General features: G+C 46.9%; 1 protein-coding gene across 1 annotated transcript in view; it reads left to right on the forward strand.

Moving 5' to 3' along the window:
* Positions 1 to 17,355, forward strand: part of MKL1 (megakaryoblastic leukemia (translocation) 1) — a 39,783-nt gene that overhangs the window by 20,249 nt on the left and 2,179 nt on the right. The window contains exons 2-11 of the mRNA XM_015419215.1: positions 2,114 to 2,169; positions 3,620 to 3,695; positions 4,559 to 4,720; positions 6,114 to 6,289; positions 7,194 to 7,343; positions 8,098 to 8,351; positions 9,614 to 9,785; positions 10,271 to 11,374; positions 12,134 to 12,229; positions 16,994 to 17,161. Of these exons, the coding sequence (XP_015274701.1) occupies positions 2,114 to 2,169; positions 3,620 to 3,695; positions 4,559 to 4,720; positions 6,114 to 6,289; positions 7,194 to 7,343; positions 8,098 to 8,351; positions 9,614 to 9,785; positions 10,271 to 11,374; positions 12,134 to 12,229; positions 16,994 to 17,161 (2,414 nt within the window). The remainder of the gene's footprint in view (positions 1 to 2,113; positions 2,170 to 3,619; positions 3,696 to 4,558; positions 4,721 to 6,113; positions 6,290 to 7,193; positions 7,344 to 8,097; positions 8,352 to 9,613; positions 9,786 to 10,270; positions 11,375 to 12,133; positions 12,230 to 16,993; positions 17,162 to 17,355) is intronic.

Below are 17,355 nucleotides of genomic sequence, written 5' to 3' on the forward strand. Positions count from 1 at the left end.
AGTTTGCCCTGGAGCCATCCTTCCTGAGCTAAGACAAAAATGTGTGAGCTGGAGGCTAAAAACTGTGAGCTAGCTCACACTAACTCAGCTTAGAGGGAACACTGGTCACCACCACAAGTCAACTGCGTCTTGTTGGCACTCTCCACCACCAACCGTCGAACTGTGGCTTTTTGACATACCTTGGAAGCCTTAATACTAAAATATCTAATCTTATATAGGATTTGGTCTTCTTAAAAGGAACATGGGGTTCGTTGAATGGAAATCATAGGTCTGTCCTTATCTGTTCATGCTGTATTTCCACCGCTCTTCCCTGTCTTACACTTGTATATTGAAAGGGACAACTGCTTAAGAGGAGAGGTCAGTGTATAGTAGTGCAGCAACAGTAGCTAATTTGTTTGGCTCGGTCCAAGATCCTAACTAGAATAACTCTTGACAATAAGGTGTTGCCTGTATTGCTACACCCTTATGTTTTTATTATAGAGTGTTTGAAAATGCAGAATACCTCTTACTTTGGCGTTTTGTAATTGATACTCTTACAGATGCGCATTGTAATCATTAGAGAGTCTTCCTGGCTGAAAAAGACAAAAGCGTAGTCTGTAGTGCACACAGAAATGAAATTAAGAGTGCATAAGTGGCTTGGTATATAAATTTATTTATTTAAAACATTTATATGCCAGTTTTCCACCCAGTTAGGGTCCCCAAGGCAACAAACAAAACATTCAAAACATTATATATGTAAAACATAAACATACGAACACTAGTGAGAGGGATGTAGGCGTTCCTTGTACAGTGTGGAAAACATCCACCTGAATCACTTCCAGTTAATATGTAATGACATATTAAAACATTGAATTCAGTGTTATGGAATGTGGTGGATTTGTAACAGATAAGAGACCATAGCCTTGTAGATCTTTCAAGCGTAGTGTCTGCACAATGATTTATGGCTATATCGTGAAATGTCTCCACTTCAGTTCACATTTTCTCTTTCTGTGTGCATCTTCACTCTAGATCAGGGCATGTTTCGACATATTGTTTGTTTATTTATTTAAATTTCTACCCCGCCCTCCCCACGAATGGGCTCAGGTCGGCTAACAAGTAAGGGCACCATGTTATTACCCCAGTTACATATATTTTATGCAAACTGTTCTAGCTGTTACAGTTTGCATCTTGTCGTTCTGTTGGGATCCTTAATGCATAGTTTTCAGTATATTGATACAAATACAGACCATCTCTTTCATAAGCAGTAATATAGACTCTGTTAGTGTGGAATCCTCGTAATAACATAACTTTCTTTTCTTTTTTGTTCCTCTTTGGAAAGATAATGGCGCTGTTGCATACAGATCACGGCTGAAGCTCACTACCATGATGTGTTAAGGAGCACTGCATTTGGCGGGCATCAATATTATTAGAGAACTTACCAGAATCTAGTAGAGGAAACCCTGCCAAAGGGCTCTTCCAAAGTTGTACAATGCTGGGCAGCAGCTGATCAGTGTCTTAAAATAGGGCCTGTCTTGGCCATGCGCCAGGGGAGGGGGGGGAAAGAGAGAGAAGAAACACTTACTGTGAATCAAAAGTACTCCTTAGATTTTCTCCCTTTTTATGTGTTGGTAGACAAATGTTCTTACTTGGCTTGTCTCCCTCCCTTTTTTGTGTATCTACTTTAAATCATTAATTCAAATTGGGGGATCATACTAATAACATTGCAGTTTTATGCAGTGTGAGTGCAGACATGTCAGCATATTCTGTGCATCTTATGTGTTGTGCAGTGTGGTGCTGAAGTGTTGGTGTTCTGTCCCCCATGAAATAGTCTGGTGGTCATTTGTTTTGGCAGACAAATAGAGGAAAGGTTGCATTTATTTTAAACAATAGCATATCCTTTTTAAACATAGAGTGTTCCTAGCAGTCTTTGAAAATGGACTACGTTCTCAGCTGGTTTAGGTTGGCCAAACACCAAGATGTGGGTTTAAATCAGTTAAAGACCTGGTCCATCTGCTAAGCATATGCAGGAAGCACTCCCTGTACCTTCACGGATAACTTTAAATTAGCACTGGTCACATTTAGGAACAAGAGGGTACCAACTTGTGTAATTCTCTCATTGCTATTTCCCCAACAGCTCTGAAAAGTCCAGCTGCATTTCATGAACAGAGGAGAAGTTTGGAACGGGCCAGGGTAAGCTATCAGTTCTTTGAAGAGTTATTATACCAGGTGTCTTCCAAATCTGGGCCTAAAATCCTACTAAGCCACTGATTTTCTCTAGCGGATCTTGAGATATGACATGATAGTTTTTGTGTCTCCCATTCCCTTCGTGAGTGATATCATCAATTGAATTAGAGTCTAAAACCCAAAGCCCTTGACCTGAGATAGTGTCCGTCTTTACCTGCCCTACAATTTATATGATTCCTCTGAAGCCTTCTGTGTTGGCCTGATGAAACAGAAACTAAATGAATTTTTTTTGGAAGAAGCAGGTGCCATTCTTTTTGGATCTTAGGACCTCCTGGAGAGCTGGATGAGAGCAACATTTTAATCTGAATGTAAAGTTTCAGGCCATGCTTCCTACAAGGAGAGCGGGGCAGTGTATATGTGTCTCCTTTTCCCATTTGATGCCCACAACAACCCTGTCAGGTTGGGTAGCTTGAGAGAGAATGACTGGCCCCGGTCACCCAGTGAACTTCATGGCACTTTGGGGGATTTGAACCTGGATTTCTCAGATCCTAGCCTAGTCCAGTCCAGTTATCTGACCATTGCATTACCCCATGAATGCCTTGGCTACTGGACAAATTATTTGTACTTGAAGCCATGAGAACTGGAGCCTGAGTGAGTTAATTCAAATGTTGGTGCCCTTTCAAAGTATAGGGAAGACCCGTCTTTCAAGATATGGGACTGGTTTTGCCTGAGTTTCCCTATCAATAGGGAAACAAAAACATATTGGAAACAGACATTTAACATACTGCAGTGTAAGCATCTCAAACAACACTTGGCTCTTAAGTTTGGTAACCAGGGGTCATTTTGTAGAAAAAGAGGTGCAGGAGCTCATTACCATAACTTATTAGCATGACTTATTTGCATATGCCACACCCCCTGACATCACCGGAAGTGTGTCAGAAGGCAACACCCACCGCTCAGGCTCCAGTGGACTGTTTTGGATTGCTAGCTATTGGGGGGGGGGAAGAACATGCAGATCTGTCCTCACAGAGGTGGGAGGGCTTGTACCTGAAGGTGGGCGGGGGGGGGGGGCTCTGCAACTTACCTGGCTGCTTCTTGCTCCTCGTGGTCCGATTGAGGGCTGCTGGGAGCAGGGGGCGGGGCTTGTTGCATGTGCCCGCCCCCTGGGCTCCTTACTGCTGGAGCTCCGCTCCTGTGGGCTCCCGCAGGAAATGACCCCTGTTGGTAACCCATTTTTCTCAGGTTTTCCAGTCAAGTGCTGTAGAATCAGCCTGCCTAGCCAGTGAGTGAGGTGGTTCTTTGCCTGTTGCGCTCTCCAATGTCAGGCCTCGTTAGAGCCTGAAGGGAACGGCTGTTGCCATATGCCAAATAATCCAAGATGCATTTTTTTTTTTAAGCTATTAAATTCTTCTTGTTCTACTTGGGACCAGCATGTCTTGTGTTGTTTGTCCTGCAGACAGAGGACTACCTGAAACGGAAGATCCGGTCCCGGCCAGAGAGATCGGAGTTGGTGAGAATGCACATCCTGGAAGGTATGGTCCCTAGTAGGCCCCTAATATGGCAAACTTTCCCACTTGTTACTAGTGTGGCATTCATGGTTTGTTCCCCCTGCTTTTGTTCAGTCAGCGAATGAATGAATAAGGGCCTGGAAATTTGACTGGTAGATTGAGAACTCATTCTTGCAGCATCTTGCAGATGATTGTTTGAATGAGTAGTCTGTCAGACCTGTAATCACTTAATCACGTAAGCATGCACCATAAGAACACATGGACAGGCAAGCCTCTTTTGTGAGCAAGGTGGACAGAGTTGGTTCTCATCAAGGACCAATGTCTTAACTGCTTGTGCTGCGTATGTTATTTCTTTCATTCTACTGTTCCGGAGTCCCGGCAGGGTGCTGCAGCAGTAGACCCAGCACAGCACATTGCTTTAAAAGTTGCCCAGGAATGTCGCTTATATTATTGCAGTGTTGGCAAAACGATATCTTTGCTTTAGAAATAGTTGTCCTATGGTCTTCCTGAGACAGCTGTGAAGAAAAGGACCAAGACAAAGTGAAGTGGTGTTGATTAGAGTTACTTCTCCTGAACTAGAGACCCGGCTAAAAGCGTTTAAAGTGCGAGGTGTACATGTGTGTAAAAGCACGGGATCCATTTGGATTAGCAGTGAACAATTTATTCATTATTAGTAAGGCTCTGAACGCTGCGACTTATTTGGGTATTTGTTTCGAACACACAGGGCTGGTGTTACGGTGAAAGACACTCATGCATGTTGAGGTGGGCTGAGGGAGTGAGCTTCTCCAGTTGATTCTAGAGACCAAGGTCTGCTTCAGAAGAGGGTGGGTTGTGATTGCATCTGTGAATCCTGCACTGATCATATTGTTGCTCCTTCCCTCGAGCAGAGACATCTGCTGAACCTTCCCTGCAGGCCAAGCAGCTGAAGTTGAAGAGGGCCAGACTGGCTGATGATCTCAATGAGAAGATTGCCCAGCGGCCGGGTCCCATGGAGTTGGTAGAGAAGAACATTCTGCCAGTGGAATCTAGCCTGAAGGAAGCTATCATTGGTAAGGTTGGTGGCAAGAACAGGTCTGTGTATGTGTGTTGGAGACAATGGCAAGTTACGAACAATTCCCAGTATGCTTATTCTGTCTATAGAAGCAGAATAGAATAGTTTCATTGTTACAGATGGAAATCCTGTGCAAATTCTACAAGTTCTAATAGCAGTCCAGGCCTCACAGCTTGCGTAGGCCGTATCACATAACTCTCTGTTGTGATTTCAAGAGGGGAGAATGTTTAGAGCAGCTGTTGTGAAGTTGTTGTGAAGCAGCATCTCTTTCCTCATGGAAGGCTGTAAACTTCTTGGATGCTAAGGAAATAACTATGTAGCATAGTTGACACGGAGGACAATAATCCATTGTGTCACCTTCCTCAAAAACTGGTGCTATATTTCCAGTGCTTGCTTGACTTCTTGCTTGCATGCGTGTTTGTTCTTCGTGATCTGGGCATCTCAAAGTCAGGCCTTAAGCCTGGATGTAATGAAAGGGTTGCTCCGTTTGCTGTGCAGAGGCACACAAAGAACATTTCTGTTAACCAGCTTAACCATATCTCACCAGTTGATGATAGCCATTGCGAAGGAGATACCTAACATTTAAGAACATAAGAGAAGCCCACGTTGGATCAGGCCAATGGCCCATCTAGTCCAACACTCTGTCACACAGTGGCCAAAAATACCAAGTGCCATCAGGAGGTTCATCAGTGGGGCCAGGGCACTAGAAGCCCTCCCACTGTTGACCCCCCCAAGCACCAAGAATACAGTGCATCACTTGCCCCAGCCTTAGAGTTCCTATCTATACCTTGTGGCTAATAGCCACTGATGGAACTCTGCTCCATATGTTTATCTAATTCCCTCTTGAAGCTTGTCCATGCTTGTAACCACCACCACCTCCTGTGGCAGTGAATTCCATGTGTTAATCACTCTTTGGGTGAAGAAGTATTTCCTTTTATCTGTTCTAACCTGACCGCTCAGCAATTTCATGGAGTGCCCACGAGTTCTTGTATTGTGAGAAAGGGAGAAAAGTACCTCTTTCTCTACCTGCTCTATCCCATGCATAATCTTATAAACCTCAATCATGTCACCCCTCAGCCGTCGTTTCTCCAAGCTAAAGAGCCCCAAGCGCTTTAGCCTTTCTTCGTAGGGAAAGTGTTCCAACCCTTTGATCATTCTAGTTGCCCTTTTCTGCACTTTTCCCAGTGCTATAATATCCTTTTTGAGGTGTGGTGACCAGAACTGTACACCGTACTCCAAATGAGGTCGCATCATTGATTTATACTTCCTTATATTTGCTTCCTTTTCATTCCTAAGTTTCTTTAGCATGGTCCAGACACATCTCATAGTAGTTACAATTGACTCTTATCGTCTGTTGTATGGTGAATGAACTTGGCTTTTATTGTTTCCAGTGGGGCAAGTAAACTACCCAAAGGTAGCAGATAATTCCTCCTTCGATGAGGACAGCAGTGATGCCCTGTCCCCAGAACAGCCGGCCAGCCATGAATCCCAGGGGTCTGTGCCATCCCCAATGGAAGCTCGGGTTGGCGAGTCGCTTCCCACCCCCACAGTGATATCCCCTGCTCAGGTGAGAATGTGCAGTGTTGGCTCCTGTTGCGCTCCTCAGCCTCAAGGGTTCTCAAGCATCACCAATGCCCTGAACCCTGCAGGAAAAAATGTCGCACAAATGATCGATGACAGTAACATACCTACCAAACAAACAAACAAACAAAAATCCTCTGATGTTTGAATCTTAAAATGGTACTAATGGCTTAATTTGTGGAGGATAGCAGATGGAAAGGAAGGCCTGGTGATAACTCAGCTGGGGAAAAGGAGTCTGGGCTCCTGGCCTTGGTCTTTGATGCTGGGAACTGTGCTTGCTCAGAGAGATGTCTTTCTGGGTGTAAATCTGAGTCTGAGAAGTAAAATGTAAAAAACCCCTCAACAACTAGGGCCTGTATCACTTTCTGCACCATTAACAAACTGTGGTTTGTTTATGAGAAGAACAACGCAGAAAGTCTTTAGGCTTCAGACTGAAGATTGGCTGGTGTAGAACTAATCAGATGTGTTGTTGTATCTAAACAAATTATGGTTTTCTTTCCTCTTTTGCATAATTTGTTTCTTGTCTGTGAGCCCTTGTATACTATGATTTAGTTGTGGTTTGTAAGCAAGGAACAAAATCGCTATTTGCTAAGGCTCCTGGCCTTGTCAATTGGGACATCAGAGCAAACTGTTGTCAGTTCTGATCCAAGGATGTCTTCTGTCTGAATGCAGCACTGAGGGGTCGGGAGGAGGGTGTGTGTGAGCCCAGTTGCCTCCTGGCTTGTTCTTTGTCACCAACAAGGCATTTTGTTTGTTTGTTTGGGTTTTTTTTCTTTCCCTCTTTCTGGTCTGAATTTAGCCATAATCTGTAGGCCGTGCCTCCATAGAATAGTTTCTACCTTGTGGCACCCTGTTAATATGGATGTGTGTACTCTGGTTTATTGTTGCAGGTTGCATCTCAGTTAAAAGCCAGTGCAGATCCTTGTGACACCCCTTTCCTGACTGAGCAGCCACCAACTCCCCTGCCACCCCTGGTGCTTCCTAATCTCACCAACGGAGTTGTGGCTCCTGCTGCCAAACCACTTCCAACCCTTATTAAGGTAGACCTTCACGAAGAGGTTAACATGTGGGTTAAAAACTGGGAGGGGGAATCCAGTCCCCTCCACTGTGGGGGTTGAGCGAGAGATGCTGAGTAGACTCTGGTCTTGGCCATCAGCACCTTTGCTCATTTCCTTTCCTGTCTCCTCTTAACGCATTATGATACGGAGGTCTTCATTTACAAAGTAGCGTATTAAAAAAGAAATTAAGCCTGTGAACTTGTCTGTGCTCTCCATTGGCACTGGTCCTAATAAAATGCAGCTGTTTGGTGGTAATAGGGCCTGGGGGTAAGAAAGAAACTCTTCCTCTTGAGTATGTGTTCGACAATATATATCAGTGCCTTCTCTGACACAGGAGCCCTTTTAGTCTCTTGTGAACCTAGTAATCTATTGGTAGAATCATAAATACTTCACGTCCTACTTATGGGACAAAAATGGCTCTTAGAGAATTGCTAAGAATTTTATATTCTGCCAAACAAAATGTCAGTGAATGGTTTCAGGACAAACCAGTACCATGTAATGCATTTTTATACAGTTATGTAATTGGCAATTTTTAACTGAAGAGTCTGGTATATTTTAGTGAAAAGCTACGTGAGAATCTGTGTGTGTATGTTGAACCTAAAAGTCTCTTAAGGGGACTTGGTGTATGGAACCAACATGATGAACGGGCTAATCATTACTGTCTCTGCACCCTTTACTCTTACTGTCATCATGTCTGGCATTTGCCTGATCCCTCTATTTTCTGACTTCAAAACAGCAAAGCCAGTCCAAGTCCTCCTGTGAGAAATCCCAGCGCAGCAAGAAATCCAAGGAGCCAAAGCCGAAAGTCAAAAAGCTGAAATACCATCAGTATATCCCGCCGGACCAAAAGCAGGACAAAGGAGCCCCTCCCATGGATTCATCGTATGCCAAAATCTTGCAGCAGCAGCAGCTCTTTCTGCAGCTCCAGATTCTGAATCAGCAGCAGCAGCAGCACTACAACTATCAGACCATCTTACCAGCTCCACCAAAGTATGGGTTCCCGCATCCTGCGGTTTGTTCTTCTCCATTTCGCGGGCGTCAGAGCAGCAGTTAGTTACCTAGCTGTTCTTTCATCTTCAGCAGAAAATGGGGGCTTGCTGCACAATGAGAGAAAGGGGGTAGGTCATGGTACATCACCCACTGTTTCCCTCTTATTCTGGAGACTATTCACTCTTGTAGTCAGTCACATTCCGAATCTAGAGAGGTGCATAACTTGCCATTTTCAAAGTTATCTTACTGTGTGAATGTGGCAGAGTTACTGAAGAAGCAGTGAAGTTAGGCAAAACTGTCAGTGTGCTGGGTGGGGGCAATATTTATGTAAGCACTTTAGAAGTGTCTGGCAGTACTACTTTGTGTCTTTGCCCCCCCCCCCCCAAAAATCAATTTTAAATAAAAGTTGCAGGGTATTTAATTTGCAGTGCCCAATAACTGGTAGTGACTTCAGTCCTAGCTACTCTTTTTGTGGGCATAAGGAGGGCAAGCAAGTCTTGTCATCCCCGCCCCCACCAAACGGGAGTCACCAGTATTGGTCCTGGGAGGCAGGGGACTCTCAGGAATGGCTTGGGGGAAGTCAGTGCAAATTCTCCCCACCACCACCATGGAAATTCTAGGCAGGATCCAAGCCAATTCCTGCTTATCTGAGAGCATACATCTATCAGCATACATGACTCATAATCCATAAGTACTAGCAAGCAGCATACACTGAAGCTGCCAAAATGATTTTTCCTAGCAGTCACTAGGGGTGTCCATTCAGCTCTACCTGAGCTGAAGATATTCAGGTATATTTCAGCTGGGGTTTTTTTTTTTTTCCTGAATTACTGGGTAGATCCGAAAACAGTGGACAGAGAGGAGCAGATTGCGCCTGCCTCTCAGCTGTTTGCCAGGCCTCTGCTGCAGATCCTTTAAAGTTTAAACTGTGCTGCAGGAGAAGCCAAGCCTGACGCAAGATCGGGCTGGCTCCCCCCCCCCCCGGCGCAGCACTGTGTGCCCCCAAAAAATCAGTATTTCTGATTTTCCAGAAATACCAAAAGTTTTTCGGGTCCAGTAGACCCAAACCGAAAAATACTGATTAAAAACAAATTGCACCCCCCTGGCAGTCACTAAGCCGGGAACGTTTGCACTTGCTGTTTCTTGTGAACCGACGTCTTGGAAGAGGCCTGCGATGGGTGTTGGCTTCCCACTGGTGGGTGGGGAACGGCACTCGGATCCGCTCTGCCACGGAGTACTCAGTCCACCCTTTCCTTCCCCCTCAGGCCTCCCGGAGAGCAGCAGAGTGGCAGTAGTGCCCCGCCCATGCGTAGTCTCTCTACAGCTGTCAGCAGCACCTCTTCTGTTTCTTCCAGTTCTAACGGGTTGATGCGACAAAACAGCAATGCTCCCACGGGCAAGCCAGGAACTCTCCCTCCTAATCTGGATGAAATGAAGGTAAGCTCTGGCCGCTGCGACTGTAGCTGATGGAGAATGCTGGGACGTCAGGTTTTCAAAATAAACGTGTTTGCTGCTAGTAGAACTGCAGTCATTTAGCTCTGTGATAGCAGCTGGTAGAATAAGTGTGGTGTAGGGGTTGGAATATCAGACTAGAGTCTGGGAGAGCCAGGTTCGAATCCCCCACTCGTGAAAACTCCCTGGGTGACCTTGGGCCAGTCACAGTCTCTCAGCTGGATCTGCCTGGGTGGTTTTGAGGGTAAAATGGAGGCGCGGACAACAGTGTCGTCAGCCACCTTGAGGAGCAAAAGTGGGACCTGAACATCTAAATAAATAAATGCTTTGAGGGTGGAGTGGATGTTAATTGGCACAAGGTGATTGTTCTGTTGCTACTTTAAAGGTGTTAAAAACTGGAGGGCGTCATCCTCCTGGTTTAGTTTGTGCGGAAGTACTGCAGCTTTTGATGCAATTCTAACTCTTATTAGGTGGCAGAGCTGAAGCAAGAGTTGAAGCTGAGGGCGCTTCCTGTGTCGGGTAACAAGACAGATCTCATTGAGCGGCTCAAGACCTACCAGGAGCAGAGTGGTACAGTTGCCCACGCAGCCTCCGCTCCAAAGCCCAACGCGGCGATTTTCCCCAAAGCTGCGGAGGTGGTGGTAGCCTTCCCGGCTGCTCGGCTGGGCACGGGGCCGGCGCTGGTTAGTGCAGGTCTCACTTCAGCAGAAGTGGTCGTGGCCACCGTGGCTGGCAACGGCGTGATGAAGTTCGGCAGCACAGGCTCCACTCCTCCTGTGTCTCCCACCCCCTCCGAGCGCTCGCTGGTGAGTGCCGGGGACGAGAACTCAACGAGCGGGGATGCCTTTGGGGAGATGGTGACCTCTCCTCTGACACAGCTCACCCTGCAAGCCTCCCCGGTGCAATTCCTGGTGAAGGAAGAGAGCTCCAAAGCCACCAGCTGCGGCTCAAATCCACTGTCGCGGGTGGAGCCTTGTTTCAACCGCAGCAAAGACGTGGAGGCCCAGGACAAAGACCAGATGCTGCAAGAGAAAGACAAGCAGATCGAGGAGCTCACGCGCATGCTGAGGCAGAAGCAGCAGCTAGTAGAGATGCTGAAGCTGCAGCTGGAACGGGAGAAACGGTCTCAGCAGCCTCTGCCGGCCATGGAGCTTGGGGAGGAAGGCGCGGCTCCAGCCCCTGAGCCACCAGCCTTTGGCATCCCGGCCAAGACGGAAAAAGGTTTCACGAGTTGCCAATCCACGGGGCAGCCCAGCTGCCCAGCTGACCAAGCAAAACCCACACAGACCACTAGCCAAATGGACACCTCGGATTCAAGCTCTGTGCCAAAGGAAGCCGCGATGGTGAAGCAGGAGGCCCCAGAAACTGCCACTGAGTCATCATGTCAAACCTCCCGTTTTTTCCTTGGCCAGCAAAGTGGAGGCATCAGTGACCTCATCAAAGGAGCGCCTCCCCCTACCCTCATCAGAGATTCCACGGGCACTCACATAGTGCTCACAGTGACCAATCAGAAAGCTGAGAGGCAGGGCCTCTCGCATCAGGAGAAGGCGGGGAATGGCCCTTTACCGCAGAAGGTAGGCAACTGTGTCGTAGCACTTTGCACCCGGGGCATTTTTTTTTTTTTTTTACCCAGAAGAGTGGCTCTTAAATAATGAACAAACTCCTAGCCACTCGTTCTCCTTCGCAAGTTAAAACGGCTGCGTATTAAATGGTATGAAATTTGTGCATCCTTCAAGACACAGGAGATCATCTTATTTGCTTCGTTCTTCCCCACATCTAGAAACCACCCACTGGGTTTGTATTCAGCGTCCCTACAGTCCCCACACCACTGTTTCCCTACCCAATCTAGCTGCTGCACCGTCTGTCCACCAGTTCATCCCTCTGCATGGCTCTTGTGCCATAGAGCCAGAAGGCGCAGGCACACACACGGATGCATACTGACATTAACAGAGGGATGTGCCTAAGGCTCAAGGCTAGACATGATGACTTTCCATGAGCTGGATCTAGGTCCCCTGCACAATGTGAATACTGTATATGCAGCTCCAAACTGCTCTCCTGGGACCATTTCAGATCGGGAAAATGACACGGGGTGGAGGAGGGCAGGAGCCCTTCCTCCCACCACGCCATGGTCCCGGTAGAATCAGGCCCCTGCCATGGTTTAAAAGGCAGTTACTGTGTGACTCGTAAAGAAGTACTGTTTAGTTTGAGCCTAGGCACATTCTGCTGTTGAATTCAGTGCACCTCCCAGCCTGCGGCTTCTGGCTCTCAGGAACAAGGGGGGGGGAGGGGGCTCTTTAAAAACTCTAAAATGTTTGCATCTCTTTCCCTCTCAGAGAGTCCCATCACCTTCTCCGAAAGCATCTATCCAGCAACCTGTAAGCAGCTCTCAACCTTCTGCGCAACAGGCACAAAGTGATCCTGTCAAGAAGGTAACTGCCTGTTCCGTTTCCATTGTGGGGTGGGTGGAGAGGAGAGGATGATGTATACAAATTGGCCCCTGAAGATGGGATTTGCAAGGCAGATGTCATCTCCCTGTACTGAGCTTGCTCTCAAAGCACCACCCACTAGATGCAGCGGAGTGGATGATTCACTGGAAACAGCAGTCACACTGCCTATTCACTGACATTACATATCCCCTAGTGTGGAAGTGGGTGGTTAGGATGCCGTAGCAGAATGAACTCTAAGCTTTTGGTAGGTTTGAGTCTTGGCTTCTCTTCTTTACTGTGGACTTGCCGTAGGCACATGCAGAGCAGAAGTGGGAATGTGTTTAGGGCCCAAAAGGCCTCACTGAGATGGGATTTCTGATCCGGCCTGTACCCGTGTCCTGGATGAGAAAGGAGTCTGTGCATAGTTTGTGCTGGCTTTCCTTAGTGCAGGTTTCTGTGGTGTTCGGTGCAATATTTGAAAAGGTTTTCACGCAGAACATTCAAACAGTAAGGGATATTACGAGAAGCTTCTTCGTAGCAGTAAAAAAAAAAACCCATCACGTTATTTATGGTAGAATATTAATCGTGAAGTAGCAATTGTCTTTTCACAGTCAGTCCCTGTCCAGTTTCTTCAATTTGAATGCAGCCTTTGCCCGAAAGAGCTTTCGCCCCTCTTCCAGTGCAGGAGCTGTATTCCCTCTCCTCACCTTAATGTGATTTCTGCTGGGGGGGGGGGGGGGGAGTCTTCCTCTCAGCCCTTCAGAAGGGAAAGGAAGGAACCCCCCCCCCCCATGCCCATGTAAATGAAGGCTGGGATAGCTGCTGGCCCCACTGGAAATGCCGTCTCCTGGGGCAGCAGTGCTTTACTTTTTTCCATAGGAATGCACAGCAGTCGTCGACACTTGTTGTGGAAAGTAAAGCGGTGTGTTTCGAGATGCCTGTGGGGTGGGAATGACACCTGTTCCTTCCTAGCCATTCAGAACGGATCCTTCTCTGATTTGCCGTAGCTCTGTCGCGGATTCTGTTTCTTGGTCATGCTGTGATGGAATGTTGAGTGCTGGCTTTTGCTCGCTTGGATGGCACATGTGTCACGTAGATATGCATTCTTGTTATGTGATTGTTGAATGTGCATTTGTGTGTGCTCATTGTGGAGATTGTCATAGGAGAGTGTTTGTGTGTGAGAAGGGCTGTCAAGTCGCTGCGGAGACCCCATGAATGAACGGCCTCCAAAACGTCCTGTCCTTAACAGCCTTGCTCAGGCCTGGCAAACTGAGGGCCTTTGTGGCCTCTTTGATTGAGTCAGTCAGCCAATCAATCTCATGTTGGGTCTTCCTCTTTCCCAGCTGGCCTCAACTTTTCCTAGCATCATTGTCTTTTCCAGTGACTCTTGTCTTCTCATAATGTGACCAAAGTACAATAGCCTCAAGTTAGTCATTTTGGCCCTAGGGAGAGGTCAGGCTTGGTTTGCTCCAGAACCCACTTATTTGCCTCTTCTCCAGCACCACATTTCAAAGGAATCAACTTTTTCCCTGTCAGCTTTCTTCATTGTCCAACGTCCACACCCATGCATAGCAATGGGGAATCCTGTAGTATGGATGTTTTTGGTCACCAGCAATACATCCTTACACTTAAAGAGTCTTTTCTAGCTCCTCTCTGGCTGCCCTTCCCAGTCTCAGTTCTCCTTCTGATTTCTCCCTTTGGTTGATGATGGAGCCAAGAAATAGAAAATCTTCAGCAATTTCAATTTCTTCATCATCAGCCTTAAAGTGTAATTCCTCAGCGGTCATCACTTTTCCCTTCTTGATGTTCAGCTTTAATCCTGCTTTGGCACTCTCTGCTTTAACCTTCATCAGTAGTCGTTTCAAGTTTTCACTGTTTTCTGCCAATATTGTGGTGTTCTCTGCATATCTGAAATTGTTAGCCTTCCTTCCACCAGTTTTCACTGCACCTTCATCTAAGTCTAATCCAGCTTTCCTTATGATATGTTCTGCATATAAATTGAAGAGAGGGAGATAAAAGACATCCTTGTCTGACACCTTTGCCAACTGGAAACTATTCTGTCCCTCCATATTCTGTCCTAACTGTAGCCTCTTGTCCAAAATAGAGGTCGCACATCAATTTGAAACCAGCCACAGCTTTTCATGATTCACATAGTAAAAAGCTTTCCTGTAATCTATGAAACACAAGATGATTTTCTTCTGAAATTCTCTCGTATGTTCCAGTAAGCAATGTTAATTTGCAGTGTGACCTCTAGTGCCTCTTCCCTTTCTGAATACAGCTGGAGCAGCTGGCATTTATCCATCCATGCACGGTAACAGTCTTTGTTGTAAGATTTTGAGCATCACTTTACTCGCATGAGAAATTAATGTGATGGTCTGATAGTCGCTGCAGTCTTTGACGTCTCTTACTTTGGAATTGGAATGTAGATTGAGCATTTCCAGTGTGATGGGAAAATAGATGCCCCCAATTACTTTTCGAGTCTTTTGCACTCAAAACATGCTTCTCAGTAAAAGCTGAATTACCTCGTCACCAATTCAAACTGCTTCAATATTTGTCATGTTGCCTTCTTTGTTTTGTGGCCATGGCAAACAGTTTGTAGAGTAAGGTTTAGAAGAAATTAAATGTTTCTTTGAAATGAATAGGAGTTTTGTAGGCCTTTGTGGCTGTGCTCTTGGTATTCTGTACACGCAGTATCTTGTCTAAAGGAACCCCCAACTGTCTTATCCGGTTGTGGGCATGAAGTTTGAGAATGAGAATGAGTGCGTGCACATGTGAAGGCCCAGAAATGGGCAGCCTTGCGAAGGGCTTGTGGGGACGGAGCGTGCATATCCTTCCTTGTGGCTCTGCTGCGGCTACTTTCCTGATTCCGTGTTTTCCTTCTGCATATCCGTTATCCTCCCAAGTTGTTTCTAGTATATTCTGATTGGTATGGAAACCCCCAAACAATGCAGCCCAGGGGTCGTGTATGGTGGAAGCAGTATAGTTACCTCTGTGGGTGGCATCCAGAGTGTTTCTTCAGGACAGAATCCATATTGGCGGAGAGGAGGCCCAGCTCTGCCCGAGTGCTGTGGATTCCTCTCGCTGCATGGCGTCACAAGACACCTCGGTGGCCGAACTGAATCCTCCCCCCCCCCTTCCCTTTTCATTAGGAAGCCTGGTGTTTCTCTCCTCCTCCTCAACTTTGCCGTCTCTCCATAGGGTCAGAAGCCAGGTCTGCTGATGGTCACTAGGCAGTTTCCTCAGACAGTCTTGTCTCTCTCAACACCTCCTGACTTGCAGCCCTTCCACCTAAATGGCTTCCACAAGGGACCCCTGAAAGCCAACGTTCCCGGCAGAGCTGGGCAGGCCAGTGTGCCCAAAAAGGTACACGAGTCAGCAAGCCTGACTGGGGAGCAGACGACTGTCTTTTGCACAGGGGATGGGGAGGGGAAAGAGGACCCACACGGATGTCACAGGCTCATGTCTAGGGAATTTGTCTTCCTTTGCCGTGCTGAAATGAGGCTGCCTCTGACATAGTCCTTACTGGTAGGCCAAGGGAAGGCGATCAGAAGGGGGTGTATAGAGCTGCCTGTCCAGAACTCAAGCACAAGCCTCTTGCAAGCTTCCACATCTAACAAGGCTTAGCTGGAGCTGGAGGGATTCTCCCCACCCGGAATAACACACACTTTTGCTTTGTTTTGGTGCTTCCTTGGAAGAGAAGGGGTTGCTGTGAAATGGGATTAAAATGTCCCTCCATTCAGGGCAAGGGCAGAAGACACCACTTCACCTCTGACTTGCCCTCATGATGCCGTCACACAGCCACATTTGATTGCCTGCGCAATATCATCATGCTGCCTGTAGTGATCCTTAGCTGTCTGGGATTTGCCCTGGGAAGAATCTCATTTTTAAGAAGAAAGCAGATGATCTGGTGTCAGACTTTGTGCAATAACCAGGTTCAGGGATGTTTTGAAATTTCTCCATTCTCCTTGACAGTTTTTATGGATGAACATTTGTTAGCGGATCTATACCGATCAAGATTGGGGGGTGGGGGTGGGGATTTTGAGCATTTTAGAGACTCATTTGCTCTGAGCGGCCAGCATTTTGAAGCAAATTTGTTCCACCTGTGAAAGGCCTCCTTTCACTTTTGCTCACACTCGTTTGCTCTTCCTTAGCATCCCACCGTGCAGATGTCATCAAAATACCTTTTGAGCAGTTCTGAATTTTGCAGTCTGTCCAGTTGTCTTACAGAGCAAAATAATGATCCTAGAATGCAATGAAGAATACCAGAGCCTTGAGTTTCCCCTCACATGTCTGTGGTAGGCTAGGCAAATTTTGCAAAGAAAATGGTCAATACCAGCCCCATGTTCTTCACGGTGTGCCTGTCTTTATGTCAGATTTATGATTGCATTCTTGGAGTATTCCTACATCATGATGTGATGGGAAATACCATAGTGAACAAGTAGGCCACATACAGTGTGTTGACTTCTGCCGTGCAACAGTCGATGACTGTGGGCTAAATGAAGTGCAGAGCTTTGCGGGTCAGAAGAGTCCTTGTTGGGTTGTGTGTGGCCTGCACGCTGTACGTTGTATACTCTTCGGTACTATGAATGTGGTGGGCGATATAAAAAACAGTAGTGTCCCTGCAGAGGGAAACAGGAGAGGTTGCATCAGTAGCTGTGCTGCTTGTTAGCTGAATAGGGATAATGTTTGCATCCCAAGAACTCACAGAAATGACCCATTTGAGAAGACCATTCTTGGCTTTTTATGGCCTCTCTTGTCCCTCCGCAGCTTCTCTCGCAGCCAGGCTCTCCGTCTCCACCCCACATGGAACTTGAACAGCAGAACTCATCTTTCTTTGCTGCTGCTCCACCACTGCCTCTCCCTGCGTCCTCCATGCTGATGAAAGAACCACCAGGTTATGAAGAGGCTGTGAAGCAACAACCAAAGCCCCCTGAGGTGAGGATGGCTGCTGTCCCTTAACATGTTAGGAAAGGGCAGGTGGTGCTGCTCTTCTGCAGGTGGAGCACACGCTGGACTGCCTGAAGGTTGGAGAGGTCTTGCTGGTCTGCCACAGATTGCAGGTGTCTACCATGGGGGTTGGATGTCAGTGTGCCATTCTTGCTGAGTGAATATATATGCATCTCTGCAGT

The sequence above is a fragment of the Gekko japonicus genome, unplaced genomic scaffold (genome assembly GCF_001447785.1).
Source record: "Gekko japonicus isolate JY-2015 unplaced genomic scaffold, Gekko_japonicus_V1.1 scaffold37, whole genome shotgun sequence".
Lineage (NCBI taxonomy): Eukaryota > Metazoa > Chordata > Lepidosauria > Squamata > Gekkonidae > Gekko > Gekko japonicus.